Here is a 17,167-nt window from a genome sequence, read left to right as displayed (position 1 = left end):
GAAAAGAATCATGTGTGAGTGCAAATTCATGTGAAAGTGCAGTCTATTTACAGATTATATCATGTGTGAATAGATAAGAGGGCTAAGACATACGCTGCTTCAGTAACACAATCTCAACTTGGACAGAAACTATTTCAGACAAGGAATGAATAATCTTAGCCAGCAGCATGCTGTGTCCCAATGAGAAGCTTAAAACTTTACTCTCCACAGTCATTATGTTCCATAAATCACTGGCCTAACCCTACTTAAATCAATACAGGAAGATAGAGCAAGAATATATATCTCTGCTGGCCTTGCTTAAAAAGACTATATGGTATGTATCTCCCTTTGAGGGGCTATATTCACACATGTCCTTGAAGAGCTTGATTTGTAGATAAGAAATATGATTTTAGCCCTCAAAGCAAAATGTAACTCAGTCTGGTCCTCATCATTCTTCTAAAAGCGACTGCGCTGTTCGGTTTGTAGCCAAAGAAGTGACTACTTACAAAACCAGAGCTAGAGAGGCTATTACATACTCTTTAACAGGAACCCAGTTAAAGGTCAACAAAAAATCTTCTACGTAGCACGCCGTATAAATGCTCTCAGTTTGATCAGTTGTGGCCCTGCTGTTTGTAAAGCACCAGTTGTGGCATTTATTGATTTCCATACAGGCAGGAAATCGCAGAAGAAAAGACTCTAGTCGAAAATACACAAAATACAGATCTTATTGTGAATGCTAGTACAAGAACCAATCATAAACTGGATGTTTATCATTGAGCCAAATACACAATATATTGCATGCTTACACTAATTTTTAATTTGATAAAAAAATATTAGAAAAATATGTCCATTTAAATTCACAGATATGGAATAAGAACCTTCATGCACTCATTAAATAAAATGAAACAGTGTTTGTAATACACAGGAATTTCTGTGTGCAAGGTGTGATATGAAGCCAAATAATACAATACAAGACTATGTTAAGGACCCATATTAATCCTCTGAAAAGTATTGTAGGGGTTAAAATGCACAGTCACATTTCAGCGAGGGGAAATGTTTTATCTTGAGTTTATATGCATAGTACTCCAGAAAGACTGTTGTGGGGCTATAATGACGATGAAACAGAGTAAAACATAACTGCTTAAATGAACTTAACTTAATGTGTAGCATCAGAGGGAGGGAGGAGTCAGCACAGTGGTTTGCACTTTGTTTTAATTTCTCTCTGGTGTTGGTTCAGTTATGAACCAAATTGATCTGTTAACAGGAAACGTCTCATATGTCTGTTAAAATACACAGAGGCACAGAATATATTCATTAACACACGGACAGCTTGGGATTACACTGTAATCAATGTTTTGCTACACAGATACAGAGGTATCTCTGTGTATCTGTGTAAAGATACACAGGTATTACCTCGGAGATTTCAGGGTTATATTGTGAAACTGTTTGTAACAGGTTTTGTAATGCAGCTCTGCTCTGGATAAATCCCGGGCTCTACCTGATTCTCACATTCCAGGACCTCGCTCGCTGTCCCCAACAATGTCTAAGAGAATGTTTTGTCATTTTTATCAAAAACATGTTGATTCTCCTTCAGCATTCTTTCATTTATCTGAATTGCGACACTGTTTTCAAAGAGAAGCACAAATACATAAAACCTTGGCTTGCAATGTATTATTTCTGTTAGAACATCCCTCACATTCCATCATCAGGTTATTTTTAGCAGCTAATTTGCGCAGTTCTTGGTAGAATGCTTCTTATTGAAATGAAATGACTGTGTCTTTGTACTGTACATAAATTAGCGCATTGTTAGTTGATCACGCGCAGAACTCCCCTTCGAAGTCTGTCCTATTTTGATTTTATCTCTTTGAATGATGTATATTTAGTTCTTTCAACGAATTTCCTTCTGAAATCAAGAAGAATATAGACGTATTTTTGTACATTTAAGATGTTAGTTTGTTGTCATAATCCAGGAATTCCTCCACGTCTGAGCAGTGCATCTCTCGCTTCCGCCTTTTACAATCCTCAAGGTCAAAGAATACTCAACATGTGAGGTTTACTCCATAAAATTATTATGTGGATACACTTCTTCAATTGACACATAATGCACAAACCGGGAATACAAACTCGCCATATAATGTAAGGGAACTCTCCATCACGAACACGGTTAGTCAAAATTTTAATATACATAGAGAGAAAGAGGCCTGAGTTGCGTGAATGTGTCAGAGAGAGACATCGGAGAGATTAAGTTTGGAGTTAGCTCTAGTTGAGAATGCTGACAAAGCATCCTTCAGCCAACACTTATCACAAACACAAATGAACCTCTTCAAATCTAGTCTCACCTCAGGCACTCCTGAAACATATTCCCGTTTGTGCATATTGGATGTTCACAATCTGACAGCTTCATAGCAAGTATTAATACCCTTAGGTCTGGGGGGATGATGGAGCCACATTTATTAAATACAGTCAAATGTGCACACACTGTGTTCACTGAGTCTTCATCTTAAGACACACAATGATATTCAGATTCAAAGTACAGCCTGCATGAAAGGCACAGCCTGAACAGCGTAGCAACACATGACTCAACGGAAGCCGTCACTAATAGTTATCTCTTGGTCCCTGGCACATGTGATACATTTGTAGCCATTTACACAGCATCACACTGTGCAACTGGCTACACAGTGTGGCTAAAAATTAACAACTGAAGGGAAATACACAGAAGGTGCTGGCTAGCAGCACAGTTACAGTTCAGAAAAAACATAAGCATGCACATCGACCGTTGTTCAGTATACTGGAAATGGTTCACAATAGCCTGCCATCAATGACGACGTTTAAATCAGGACAAATCTGCAGAGTTGACTAAATGTGTGACACCCAGGAGCGTCTATGTTTGTGTGTGTGTGTTTGTGTGTGTGTGTGTTTGCAGCACTCTCCTTGCACTCCCCGTGGGCAGACAATCCACAGTGTGTTGACAAAGCCAACTCAAACATCACACAGCCAAGAGTCAGGACAAGGCCATAAAAAAAAACATCTATAAAAGATGTTTTAAACCTACGCAGACCGAACATGTCCTATTTGGCAAAGCATCTTTTTGACATATTTCAAAGAATTTAAAGGAACAAAAAGTTACCAAATGTGAGAGATAACATAATTATAAATTAGTATAATCTAGTATCTCCATTTAACATTGGAGGAAAAGCTGTATGTACCACAGAAAGGTCTAAGAGAGACAGTCAACAAGTCTCACATCCAGCTAATTTAGAATTGCCACTTAACCTTACTTGAAGTTCTTGGACTGCAAGCCACCTTGTAACCCTGAATCGGGTAAGTGGTTAAGAAAATATATGTAATTAAGAAACCTAATCATGCAACTTATCACAAGGTTTGAAAAGTACATTTTTTTGCACATGTCATCAAGTTTAGCAATGCTGTGCTTTTTTTCTAAACTGCCTACGAGAATAAGAAATTAAAATTTGTTTTAACCTGACGTTTCACATCTCATCCGAGAAGCTTCTTCAATCCTAATTTGTTTTAACCACATCTCGCTTTTGAAACTGACACACTTTTCTCTAACAGGACTAAATGGGAGCAAAGTCAACAAGTAATTCTAACTAACCAACAGCCCAGCAGGGATAACAGACATTAGGATGCTTTATACAACTAACAGGACATGTCCAAAACATATACCATTCCTGCTAAAATAATTTTAGACAAAGGAAAGACTGCAACCATAGAGCTTCCATAACTAAGCCTACTTAATCCCTGAGTATGCGTGCACTGGGCCAGAGCACAGCTACCCTAATGAAAAAGACAGGACAGAGAGAACTGCAAGTGTCCTGAGAAATCTGGGCATAAGAAAGTCTGTGATTCTCTGTGTCTGAAGCTCTTTCTCTCATTCCATCCCTCATTCTCCCTCTGCACACACAATCATACAAACACACAGAATCTCCAACTCTGCTGAAGCTCAGGTTGACATTAAGCACAAACACAAGCACAAACCTTTGAATCACACGATGACCAAAATGTACTTTTTATATGCACCTTTAAACATTGAACACTTCAGCAATTAAAGACTACAGACAAGCACATCTTCTATAGGTAATATTTTTTCTATACTCTGGTATGTTGACACGTGAGAATTTTTAAAATTCTTTTCTTAGCTACTTTAGACATTTCTCCTTTGTCCAAATAAGCACAATACCCTGAAGGCCCTTGAGGAGAATCTGTATGCTTTTGAGGACATACTGTAAGTATGCTGTAAGACCATGCATGTTTTTCCTTATTTAAATGAGGAAATGATCACATCTCTCACCACTCTGCTTTATGGCCAAATGTATTAAATGGGGCAAAGTAGCGTAAGGCTGTAGACACAAAAATGTGCAGGTGGAAGCTGAATTTTTTATTTATAAACAAATACATAAGCATTTCATTTGAATAATGACCAACACATTCTACCAAGAAGAGTGCACACTCATCAGAAAGGAGCACAATGAGCAAGCAAGTAATCTGCCAAGAAAGGTAGTATAGTGTAAGCATAGGTGTTAGGCATGTGTTTCTCTCCAGAAACAGCATGACAATCCAGATCAATGAGCAGCAGTTGAAGCAGAATTGATACACTTTTGATGGAAAGGGAAATTCTCTTTTAGAAATTACTGGGGACTGTGTGGGGTCTTCCAGGGTAAGACAGCCATTCTCTGGATAAATATTGCAGCTCAGGTAGAGCACTGGATTTATCCAAACAATAAAGCTGCAATATTGCAAACTTTTTTATCATACAAACCTGCAATCTGTGTGTGCTAAAGCTGACCTGCAGGATGTATCAAAGAACACCAAACATTACTGATCTTGCCCCATGCATGTGTTAATGACGGAATGATTTTTGCTGAGATTTTGCGGAACACAAAAGTGACCGACGTTCCAGAATAAGGCAGGAAAAACAGAATTTTTTTGTCAGGCGTAGCAAGGGAGAGCAATTCAGGTATGACTAGCAATACAGAGCAGTACTTATTTTTTCCATTCATGGACAGAGCCTGATCTATGACCCATTTATGGCTTATTTATTGAGTCAAAAATACACTGCACTGGCATTACAGATCAGGTTTACCGTTTTACTACTGTTTATGTTCAGTGCCGCCATTTCTAACTCAGGGTATGCTGGCCTGCTCCAACTTTTTAGTGGGAAATCTGGGTTGAAAGGGCATTCCTCAAAAAAATTCCAAATGGGAACTTAAAATTTCCAACTTTGGACTTTTTCAGAACCCCACCATAATCCAACACTCACTATACATTGCTTTATTTTGACATATATATCCATATAGCATGTCGCAGATGTGATAACAGAGATAAGTTACGAAACAGGAAATGAAAAAATCTGTTGGCGATGTTGCAGAGCTTTCTATGTACGCTGCTGAATGACGACACACAGATGTTCTTGTCTTGTCAGCAGTTTTCATTTTGACAAAAACCATGAAACAAAAAAAAAAGAAAATACAAAATTCAGATTTGTTTTAATACTGACTCTCAGTATCTTGGTAACATCAAATGTTAATAAGAACAGTAAAGTTCTACACTGTTTCATCAGAAGACCTGTATTATTGGAGCTCTGCTCTAAACATTCAGGATAAGGATTCAATGACAAACTGCAGGAAGGAGCCAAAGGATACCACACTCAAAGCTTTGAGCAATCCACCTATGTCAGTTATGCAGTCATTCTGATAACATCTCCCACAGTCATTCCAAATAAACTCTTAGTAGCAACCATCAAAGCAATATCAGGCATCTGTTTTTGTCATTAAACAACTGTTAATGACACACAACTTGCACTGAATTGCCTACCGCAAACCTTTAGTAAATCACATTTGTATTATTAGTTTAAGATAAGATAAGATAACCTTTATTAGACCCACACGTGGGAAATTTGTTAAATAATCCCCACTTGAAATTTTATGCTCTAAAATGAAAACTATCTGTGTTTTATGTTCTCTTGCAAAATTGATACTGGACCTCTTTAATAAATCTCCACCTTTACTATTACACTAGAAAGTGTTGACTGTCGAGAGCAACTCCAGCTAATTCGGCAGTTTTGTAATACTGACCATTAATTATCTTTAGCGTCTTTTTATTTGGCTTAACTGTGACACTTTACTTGGCCTAGCCATTGCTGGCTCTGTCCTGATGGACTTCAGACATGAGTTGCAGGCATGACTAGACTTTACCAAACGAGATATAAAAAACGATTACGAAAGCTCAAAATAAATGTAATCCTGTGTACTTGTTTTCTGAGTTTAACCTTCTACTGCAGGAGCTCATGTCTGCACAGATACTAAGCAGCCTTCCACCTTGTTCATCACGGTAGCTCTCACTGTGGTGTGTTACATTCTTTCCCGTACAATAAAAAAACTTAAACTTGACTCCTGGGATACCTTGGATACATGGACACCATGTACCCACCCCCAACCCACCCCTTCACATTCACACTTGCCTCAATGTCCTGACCTGTCCTTTGCAGCCTATTTATCCTTCCTTCCTCTGTGTGTGTGTGTGTATCTGTGTGTGTGTGTTTATGTGATAGTGGAAATTTGTGTTCTATGTGGCACTATAGTTTCTTTGTTTGTGTCCTTTTTGTCAAACCTTGGTTGCCCAGGGAACAATTCTCCCACCAAACTATTCCTACCCTCCACCCGGTATTGCGCTCTCTCGCTCTCTCTCTCTCTCTCTCTCTCTCTCTCTCTCTCACAGACTCACACACACACACACACGCACATGAACTCACACACCTACACACACACACACACAAAAGTTTTATAACACTGTGCAGGAACATAGTGGAGTGGATGCACACATTGTCTTGGCTGGTGAGCTGGCTGCAACGACAGATGCATTTTCAGTAAGAGTCCAAATTAAGAATGGATAGAAACACAGCAGTAATGACAAACTGCTGCTCATTCATTTGTCATTTATGCAAACATCACAGTTATACACTTTCGCTTCATCAAACAAAGCCTAATTGGTCCATGATGTTTTCACAGTTAACATTTTACAAAACTCATATATAAACCTCATCATTCCTCCTGATCCTAAGCCTAAAAGTTGCGGCTGTGACTGGAAAATGTGAAAAGAACAGGTTATGATGCAGCAGAAACACACACACAGGTAAAGACACCGCATGTTCGCACACTCACACATAAGCAGTCAGGCCATAAATGTCGCTGTGAAGAAATGAAGGCAGCTGTGCTTTTATGGCTTCATCTGGTCTGTTATATTTATCTGATACCCCCACCCTCACCCTGCACCCCATGTGCTATCTTTCTCATACGCATGCATTGATTATTCCATCAACAATATGATATACGGTCCAAAAGTAAGGTGAAGAAAGCCAGCTCTAATTGTTTTCCATCAAAAAAAACACGGAATATTCACAAATTCCTATTTACAGTGAGAGGCTTTACGCACCTTCATGGTCACACCTGGGAGCTGCCCACTGTTGCCCTTTTCCTGTACTATTGGCTGCTAAGCAACTGTGTGGCCTATTTAAAATCATGTGACTCATTATAAATCGATAAAGTAAACACTGGTAAAATCGTACCCAGCTGTGCCACATATGTGCCGCTGGAAATGCTTAACCCCTTACAAAACTGGTCCTAATGAGCAATTTTCTTGCTTTTAATGTTCTAATTTTATGCACGCAGACAATTCCTAAGAAAAACCTTAAGCTAGCACGTCATTAAAGAAATACATAGTGTCCTTGAAGCCTTTGATTATACTGCTAAAGCAGACCTTGACATTAATACCCTACATGTGCTGCTGCAGCAATCAAATTGCATAAATCTGAGCGGGCAGATATGTGTTTAATACAAAATATTTTATCACTTGACTTTCAAAAGAGTTGGAAAGGAAAAAAAATCCCAGCAAAGGTACAGAATGCTAACCAGGTGTCTAATATGCCTTAACCCCTGTAAATGTTGTGAAAGGGTTTATCTGACAGATTCAAGTGTTACTGTTCATATAGTCAAGATATTTTAATATGATGGAGGCAGTTTCTCCTTGATCTCAGTCAAGGCCGTCTGTGTTATGAATTTCACAGAGCGCTGAAAACTGCCGTGAGCACAGCAGTGGTGTGTGTTTGTTGCTGTGCACATGGAAAAGAGAGTGCTACCCTGACCTTTAACACCAGAGTGGTGCCAAAAAGGAGCTTGCTTCTCACTGTGTTTGTGAGTATCTTGACAAAATGCCAAAACCAAAATAAGCACTGTACATGAACTTTATGTCATTGGTATTTTCAGGCATTATCATGATACAGAATAGTCCTGAAATAAAGGTGCAATCTTGAAAATTGCAGCAGGGAAAAAAAAACCCCACACAACCCTAAAGATGTTTTCTTCTATTCCTGTAAAATGCTCACAAGATTTCCACTACAGATATGCATCCTGAAGTCCCGTCATATCCTGGTCAGACAGACATACATCAGCAGAACATCAAAAATGTGCGTGCACACATGCCCCTCAGTGAGCCTCTGAGCCTCTTTTGCCTCCTCACTCCTCTATCGGGTCCTCAGGGGGGAGGGAGACCCATGAAATGATTCCTGACATGTCAGATCACACAGCAGCACCGGTTGAGCTGTCTGATATCAACACTTTTCTGCCTGACTGTGGACAAGTAAGACAGGGGGATTTGCAATGATTTCCCCTGGCTATAGCTCTACTTGTATCTCCTGTGCTGACTTAAGTTGCTGAAGCTGCCCTACTGTGCCAGTTAACCCTGAGAAATTCTGTGTCATAGAAAAATGGCGATTCCTGAACCTGTATGTCAAACTTCAAATTCAGTTCTTTTAGGATAGAAAATACACAATTATTAAAATTTGTATCTAAGAAAACCTCTTAGGTTTTCATCTGCAAGACGAGAAGCATCTGTTTGACGTCACTGAATAATATCAACTCGAACCAACCACTGTCTTTTCTGTGCTTTTAGACATTATGCATTTGGAGGGTATTTACAATTCAACCCAAGGACTTAAAGTCAGCTTGGCAGGAGATGCCAAATTCCTGTTGAGCAATCATTTAGAAAGAGAAAAGAGTGTTTTTAATCCTTTCCCCCTGTCTTCACAATTAAAATTCACATCTCAGATTCACCTTGTTGTGTTACACCCACTGGCAGACTGTCACATTTACATCCATGCATGAACATACCCTGAAAGAATATACTGAGAGTGAGATAGAGAATGACGGAGATATTGTACATTTGCTCCAGCATCTCACACAAATGAGTGAGCATAAAAGGACGGGAATACACCTTCTGACTCCACCACAAAGCTTCCTATGCAAAGCCAGCCGGATCCCATGAGTTTGCGGTAGTTCTGACATGAACCTAACTTCGTATCAGTGTCAAAACGGTTTAATATTATCGAAAGACGGTTCATTAGCATACTGGGGTGCTCACAGGTGTGAGCCCTAACAGTATTCTTAAATAGTGAGGCTTTTCCTCTCGCTGTTTGAGTTCAACTCATTATTTGGATGTTTCCGAGGAAGTCAGATCAAAGTTTTGATTAAATGAAGCGTCTCTCCCGGCTCGTCATTTTTCACCCTCGAGGAAGACTGAATCAGGTCTGGAAAAATCTATAAAGAATATCAAGGTATCAAACATTCTCATTATTTTTACCTATGTATCTATTTGGAGCTGTGGGGTGCACAGAGGGTGGATGAGATATAAGAACTTACGTACTTTAATACCCTGAGGACTATATCATTTGGCAATATGAGAAGTTTTTCTTCTTTGCATGTTTTGTAGTTAACTTCTAATATCCTGTCACTTTTTAGAGCATCTTAACAGCAAAGCGGGTGCACAACAGGAAGAACAATGAAAGAAAGACTCAATTGGACAAAGAAGAAAATGTCAGAGTCACAGGATGTACTCTGATTTTTTTGGCTAAATGAAAACTTTCTTACCTTCAAGGATGACTTCTTTCCCGGTTTTTTTTAACGCTTGCACAGCCTCGTCATGTGTGGCCTCTCGTAAGTCGTAACCATTGACAGAGAGTATAGCATCACCAACATAAAGGGCCTCGGTCTGGTCAGCAGCCAGGCCTTTAAAAATTTTGGAGATGAGGATTGGCATCTTGTTTTCCTTGCCACCTGCATGATCAGACAGGAAAATCAAGTTAAAAATCATATGGAAAAATCAAACTTTTACCACTAATTAGCTTCACAAAGCAGTTTGTTAGTTCCTACTTGAACAGCCTATTGGCAGTATAGAAAGCAAATCAAATTATATGTTTTCTTGGACCCTGGTAAATAAAGCACTGATAAAAATGCCCTTAAATTCACTGTGACTTCACACCAGAAGGTATAAGTTAGAGTCATAAAACTAAAAAAGTGTGTGGCTGGTTGGTAGTTATAAATATGAAATAAACTGTTTCTGTCCCTTATCACCTTAACATTAGTCACCTAAACTGCAGTTAAAAGAGCACATAAAAACAAATGGAGACAGTGATCGACCTACAGTACTATCGTCTGTGTCTCCGACTCTCCCTCCCTTTGTCTCTTTGTCGCACAATGAAGGTCAGCTAGTAAGCTGATGGATGCACTGTAGCTCTTGTGGTTGGTTTCCGCACTTCATGTGAAGAATCATCGTTAATGTCAGCTTAAAGCTGGACTTTGGCCTTCAGGCTAGTGAGAAATAGTGTAAAAGGCGATAAAATGTTTTTTGTCTTTTTTTTTGGGGGGGGGGGGTTGCTGTTGCTTCTGGGTGATCCCTCTGCAAGGATTTATATCATGCAAATTTCTTTGGAGGCCCAATGTAGTATTCTTACAAATATCAAAACTTCTACACACGCCACCAGGAAGATGAACTTATCCACTATTTTGAGCAGCATAGCATCATATAGATGTATAATCAGAGGCAATATGTGGCCCTCACTGACTCAGTCACTGAATTAATTAGGGTGTTCCAGAAAGCTTAAAGAAAAGATAAGCTAATATGGATTTTAAAGCTATGTTGGTGATTTGATGTATATCATCAAATGTTTAATAAAAAAAATAACTAAACATAAACTTGAGTAATTACAATTTAAATCTTAAAAAAGATATGGGAAGTAACACGCATGATTATCAATACTGCCAGATATATTTTTTAAGGTTTATGTTTAATTAACACTTGGTCTTATTTAATGTATCTGTGCCATTTTGAAAAGGAGCTGAAGAACCAACAGCAAATACAGAAGCCAAAGCAGCTGGACACCATGTTATCTGCCTTTTTGCCTCACTCTGTGTTAGTTGAGGCTAAAGAATTTTTTTTCAAATTTCACAACATTCCCTTGCAGACAAAAAAAAGAAAAAAAGAATGCCTATAAGAGTCATTCTAAGAAAGTATTTTGTGGTTGTAAGTAGATACAACTAACTGATAGAAATGATAGACTTTATTATACTACAATACAAAAAATACTGCTGTTTTTTCTTTAGTGGGTGACATTGTAAATGGATATTGCATATTGTACATGGAGTGTGAGAGATTTCTACTATCAACGTTGGAGATCTACAGGCCACAGTCACCAGGACCAGGTGTTAGAGGGTGCGGGAGATGTAACCTGGGGCAGTGTACACTGAGAGACACAACCAAGTGGCTGGGATAGTGTGCAAGCACAGCTGTGCCGCATATGGATTAGAAGTACCCAACTCCCAATGGAACACACCACAGAAGATGGTTGAGAACAACAGGGCTAAGGTCCTGTGGGACTTTAAGCAGCTGCTGGCCAGCCAACCACACATAGTGGTGGTTGACACGGAGCAGAAGACCACAGTGGTCGTAGATGTGGCAATCCCAGCGGACAGCAACGTGAGAAAAGGGAGAACAAGAAAACAGAGAAGTAGCAGGGACTGAAGGAACAACTGGAGCAGATGTGGAAGGTAAAGCCCAGAGTAGTCCCAGTGGTAACAGGAGCATTAGGAGCTGTAACTGGAAGAGTGGCTCCAGCAGATTACAGGCAAAACATTAGGGGTCTAAGTCCAGTGCAGTCCTAGGAACAGCTAAGATTCTGTGCAGTACCTCAGACTCTTGCAGAAGACTCAAGGAGGAACACATACACACATATCATGGCCTAGCATGTTATATACCACTAAATTAACATTTTATTCAGTAGGTAACAGGCACAGGATAGCCCCAGCTGATTACATTCTTTAAATAAGTAACTACACTCTTGTACAAAACTGAATAATAACAATAACAGTAAATAATAATAATAATAAAAATTGTTAAATGGAAACTGGGCAGCTAATCCAACCACATAATTAATACTGGAAGATCTAAGAGACTTGCTGTGAACTGACAGACTTGCAACAACGACTGCAGACAATATGAGTGAACATACAATAAGGCTTCATTAAAGCTGATATGGATTGATATATCTCAAGATAACACAGTGCATATAACAGAAGATTCAACTGTAGTACAGCAGTTGAACAGTAGGCAAGAAAGCTTCTAGGATATAGTGATACTGGTTTCTAAAGCCATTTTCAGACATGATGAATGTAACATTAATGGCTTCATTAGTCTGTTAAAGTGGTGGCATTCAGATATAGGTCACTATCACTTTAATCTTCCACACAGGTTCATTCAGACATGCCCAAGGCAATGACGGAGCCAGTGCTTTCTACCATAAAAAAAGGAGACAAGCATTGTCAGCATAAGCTCTACTCAAGTGTGGCAACACTTTTGAGCATGCCATTGTCCACAAGAGCAACGTCTCAGTGTGTGCTGCTCAGCATACCAGCATGTGAGAGACAGCACTGGTAACCTTACGCTATCCGCTAATGTGACTGCAGTTCAAACTTGTGTCGTTAATAAAGTTATATTTAAATGCTACTCGGCCTGGCCTACAAAGATAGAGATCGGGAATTTTACAAAAAAAGTGAAGCTCATTTAGACATAAGGCCAACAAGTTGGGAGGTCATCACTTTTATGGTAAAGAGTGCGAGTCTGAAAAAGGGCTAAAGTATCAAGGGGAGGTTGAGGAGGGTGTCAGAAACACTTAGCGTTGGCAGAGAAAGGACGGGGGCACGTTTAGAGAGTAGACATTTGAATCATTGAGGAGACAAAACGTTTAAGGAACAGTTAAAAAGATTGTTTTCCCATTTTCTTTACATTATAAAGCCTGACCTTGGAGGAGAGAGGAAATTCCCAAGAGAGTCTGAAGTTTCCCTCAAGTCTGAAATAGCACTTACTGGAATGATTGCAGAATAAACATTTTTTTTGACATATTGTTTTTAAAAAATAACCATTAATATGTCTGCCACTCCCACACAAACCTTTATTTCCTTCCTACCATTCTTGCAGGTGCATTTCATGTCAAATACAGTTCAGCACCTACAGCTGGGAACCTGTCAATCAAATATAAGGTGGGTGGCAGTGGTAGAGACAGGGTGGAGCCACAGAAGCTTCTTATGGCAGATTAGTAAATGGTATAATAGTGCTGTGTATCTAATTTATTTATTATAATGCTTCTTCATCATCAAAAAATCTGCACTTCTGCACTTCAACTGTCATCAGCTTAATTCACACAGTGCTGGAACAATATATAGAGTCAAAACAAAACTTCAAAGTATTGTGGGTTCATATTCCTGATGCAATTTTATTAATATTTTTGTTATGCAATGTTGCACTTGAGTCTTGCTGACTGACAAAAATAATGTCTGGAAAAAGTATGAGTTGGTCTGTTATAGAGCTTCAGGAACCAAAACATGGTTTCATAATATTTGGCCCACCCAAGTGGAATTCAACCCATAGGGACTATTAAAACAATGTCTGGGATGGTTTAAAAGTGAAATAATTGTTTTATGGCACTGTTCACCAACTGCCTTCTCTCAAAGTAGCAATCCCTCTGACTGTCATTGTGGTTATATGCACAGACCGTGCACCTCAGTGGCTCCGAAGAAGGAAAAATGTCTGCAGAGACACGCAAACTTTTACCATTCGGCCTGTCCAGAGACCTGGAGTCTAGATTCCATGCCTCCCCTCTTAAATTTAGACATGTGAGTTAAAGTTGCCTCCGTACTCTTCCTCAAGCTGGGGTGGGCTCCCTAAAATTAACACTAGTGGAGTACTCCACTCCCAGCCACATAGCTTTCATCTTTAGCCAATGACAACTGACTGCTGTGAGCTGCTTCTCTCAGCTGTTCGCAATGCGGTGTCAACTAGCATACAAGTTTTTCTCTGTTCTTTCATTTGTTTCCCCCTGCGTTTCTGACACTTTTTTCTTCCTGCTTCTTTCTTCTTTTTACTCTTTTGACCTCTTTGACCTCTTGTCCCGTATACCATTTCTTGTTTGGCCTGCTCTTTCTGCCTGCACCTTTCACTTTCAATCTTGTACACCCTTCCTCCCAAAACTGCCTCTGAACATCCAGCATCACAACAATGTCAAGCCAAAAGGCTTCTAGCTATGATTTGGTTTTAATAACATGCTGTCTGATTTTCAAACCCACCCATTTCCACAGATGGACATCACAATTATGTCATTAGGGCTTGGCTTTGTTTTGTCGTTGGTGGGAATTGCGGGGGACTAAAAATTAAGATGTCACCAGCAGCTACAATGATGAGCCATCTTTGCAACATGACATTAATGCAAGTTTACAATTATCTATCAAATCGACACTGTGCATCAACCAATCGCCAAGTGATTACCTGGGAAGACAAACTTGCCAGGAGGAAACTACAGCTCACACACATGCAATTATACCCACACATGCTGCTTATAGATCCATGCCTGTTATTTATTACACCTTTTACTGCCTTGGCAGTCCATGCTTTACAACACAAGGTGACTTAGGGTTGTGAACTGACAATAATTCATTGATATGATACATGTCATCACACAGGGGTTATGATTAAAAATATAATGAGATTTATTGAGACTGTGCAAGAAACCTAATTAGATTTTTATTTTTATATGTAATTCTAGGAAAACTCTTCCAGTACATATTTACAACCCACCAGGAAAATCTGAATTTAAAAAGCTGACTTTTTAGGCGAGAATTGTGGGGTCTGCATTTGCGTTTATCACAACCCAAGCAAAATAAGAAACACAGTATAAAATACATCAGTCTGCAACAAATCTTTCTGTGTCAGTTGTTTATTAAAAATTCAAACAGTGTTTATTTAAGTTGCACAACAGAATCATAAGTTCACCACAATAACCTCAAGCAATTCTAGTTAAAGCCAAGGAGGCGGAACCCCACTGTGTGTGGCAAGAATATGAAAATGACCATATTCTAGATTCAATTATAAAGACAATATAAAGACACAAAGCAAGCTGTGTAAAAAGAAAAAGTGTAAATCTATCAGTCACTACTAAATTTCAAGAACAAAAGCTGTTATATTTGTCCGTCTATAAAATATAATAAAAACCAAAACATTCCTAAAACTTTGTTATCGCATTCCTGTCCGTTTTATCTTTTATATTTACATAGCACCACTGCTCAACCTTCCTAGTCATCTTCAGTTTGAGATCCCCACAGAGATAGGCTATTTTCGTGGAAGCAGGACAAGGAAAAGTCTTTTATCAGCTGCTGCAAAACACATGGCAGGTATGCAGGCTTGGCTGGTAAGATATGGAGAGATTACAACCTTTCTTCATTGAGAAGTCCCTGTAGAAACAATATTCTTGTGGCCACTGTGTGTAGTAGAGGTCTCTGTGTCCATGTCTACTCCCGTTTGCTCATTCAAAGGCAAAGTTCAACAGCCAAAAAGGTCTTTGAACCACCTAAAATACTCTGTAGAGCGTGGATTTAACTCTGTCACATATTTTTATTGGTGTTACAGCTTCATAATCAGAAGTTAGATCTAATAAAACTAATAATGTTGGTTGATAACGCATAATATTCAGGTTTAAAACCTGCTTTGTTTGGTGTCTGTAGTCCATAAATAAATATGTTTAAATGAACTGCTGGTGTCGACACTGCTGGGTAATAAGCATCTACGGAAAGTATTCGGGGATTTGTGGAAACTTTTTAAAACCCAAATCGAGTTAAACAGAATCACGTGCCATTTCCTGATTTCTCTGAATTCAGTTATCTAAATTATTTAAACTAGTGTTTATTTTTTGTGTTTGTTTGGGGGCACACGGTGGAACCCAACGTTACATGACAGTAGCGAACTAATTACCGTCTCCGGTGACTGTGGTGCACTGAAATGGTTCCCTGTTGAGCAGAGAAACAGCTTGAGAAAATCACAGCTGTCGTTTTTCTGCGCTAACATCGGACCTAAACGTCTGAGTTATAACACGAACGGATATTTGTCATAGAGCAAATCGCGGAAAAGTTGCATTTTACGCACGTTTCTGAGAATTGTTGCACATTTTTGAAGTTAGCCAAGTTAACTGGCCGCTGTTTTCGCGGTCGGTGACAGAAGGTACGCTGTAGTCAAAACTTGTGTTAACTGACAGTAACTCCCCGTTCATGCAGTTAGCTATCTTTAAGATACTTTCGTAAACTACCTTACCTTTGATACTGATTCCGAGCCCGCCAACATCTTGCTTGGTAACTCGCACCGTGCGCTTCACGTTGGTGATGGTTTCCGGGACCGGGGACGAGCTGAGGTTCGGGGGGTCTCCGTTAATAGCACCGGCGGGACTCGGGTTTGGCTTCGCGGGTTCTTCGGTGCCCTCACCGGGGTTTAACGTGAGACTACCTTCGGTAAGTGTAGCCAGTACCCGGATCCAGCGGTCCACGGTCACTCGAAGTTCCAGCAGTCCCGTTTTCTGCGCCTTCATCGCGGCAGCCATGTTCAACGCATTCCTGGAATAACTCTAGACGGGCTGGCAGTCCTGTAAGAGGGGGTAGAGGGCTGTGGTAGGGGGCATGCAGACACACACATTGAGCCCCCCTCCCTCCCTCTATTTTCTCCTCCTCCAAAAGAGGTTTATCCAGTAGTAGGCTAAGTAAAGTTAATCGAGGGCGATGCGATTAGCAACGGTGTTGACACACACTCAAAGTTCAAAGAGCTTCTTGTTCAGCCCATCCGTTAATCACCAATGTGAGGTTGAGTCACGCATAATTAAGTTTTGATTCATTCATTTATTTATTTATTTCGAGTGTATTTCAACACCCAGCCTCACATCACAGATCTCATTTCCAGTGTGCCCAAAACGCGCAAAATCACTGCGCATATATATATGTATATATGCATAAGTTCTGCAATAAGGAAAACA

At 39.6% G+C, this 17,167-nt stretch overlaps 1 protein-coding gene across 1 annotated transcript in view; it reads right to left on the bottom strand.

Annotated features, from left to right (window-relative positions):
- Positions 1-16,884, bottom strand: part of snta1 (syntrophin, alpha 1) — a 30,881-nt gene extending 13,997 nt beyond the window's left edge. Inside the window, exons 1-2 of the mRNA XM_031740437.2 lie at positions 16,459-16,884; positions 9,918-10,103 (exon numbers count right to left, since the gene is read on the bottom strand). Of these exons, the coding sequence (XP_031596297.1) occupies positions 9,918-10,103; positions 16,459-16,741 (469 nt within the window). The 5' untranslated portion in view covers positions 16,742-16,884. The remainder of the gene's footprint in view (positions 1-9,917; positions 10,104-16,458) is intronic.
- Positions 16,885-17,167: the final 283 nt, after the last annotated feature.

This window comes from Oreochromis aureus, linkage group 5 (genome assembly GCF_013358895.1).
Source record: "Oreochromis aureus strain Israel breed Guangdong linkage group 5, ZZ_aureus, whole genome shotgun sequence".
Lineage (NCBI taxonomy): Eukaryota > Metazoa > Chordata > Actinopteri > Cichliformes > Cichlidae > Oreochromis > Oreochromis aureus.
This window is presented reverse-complemented; position numbering and strand designations above follow the sequence as displayed.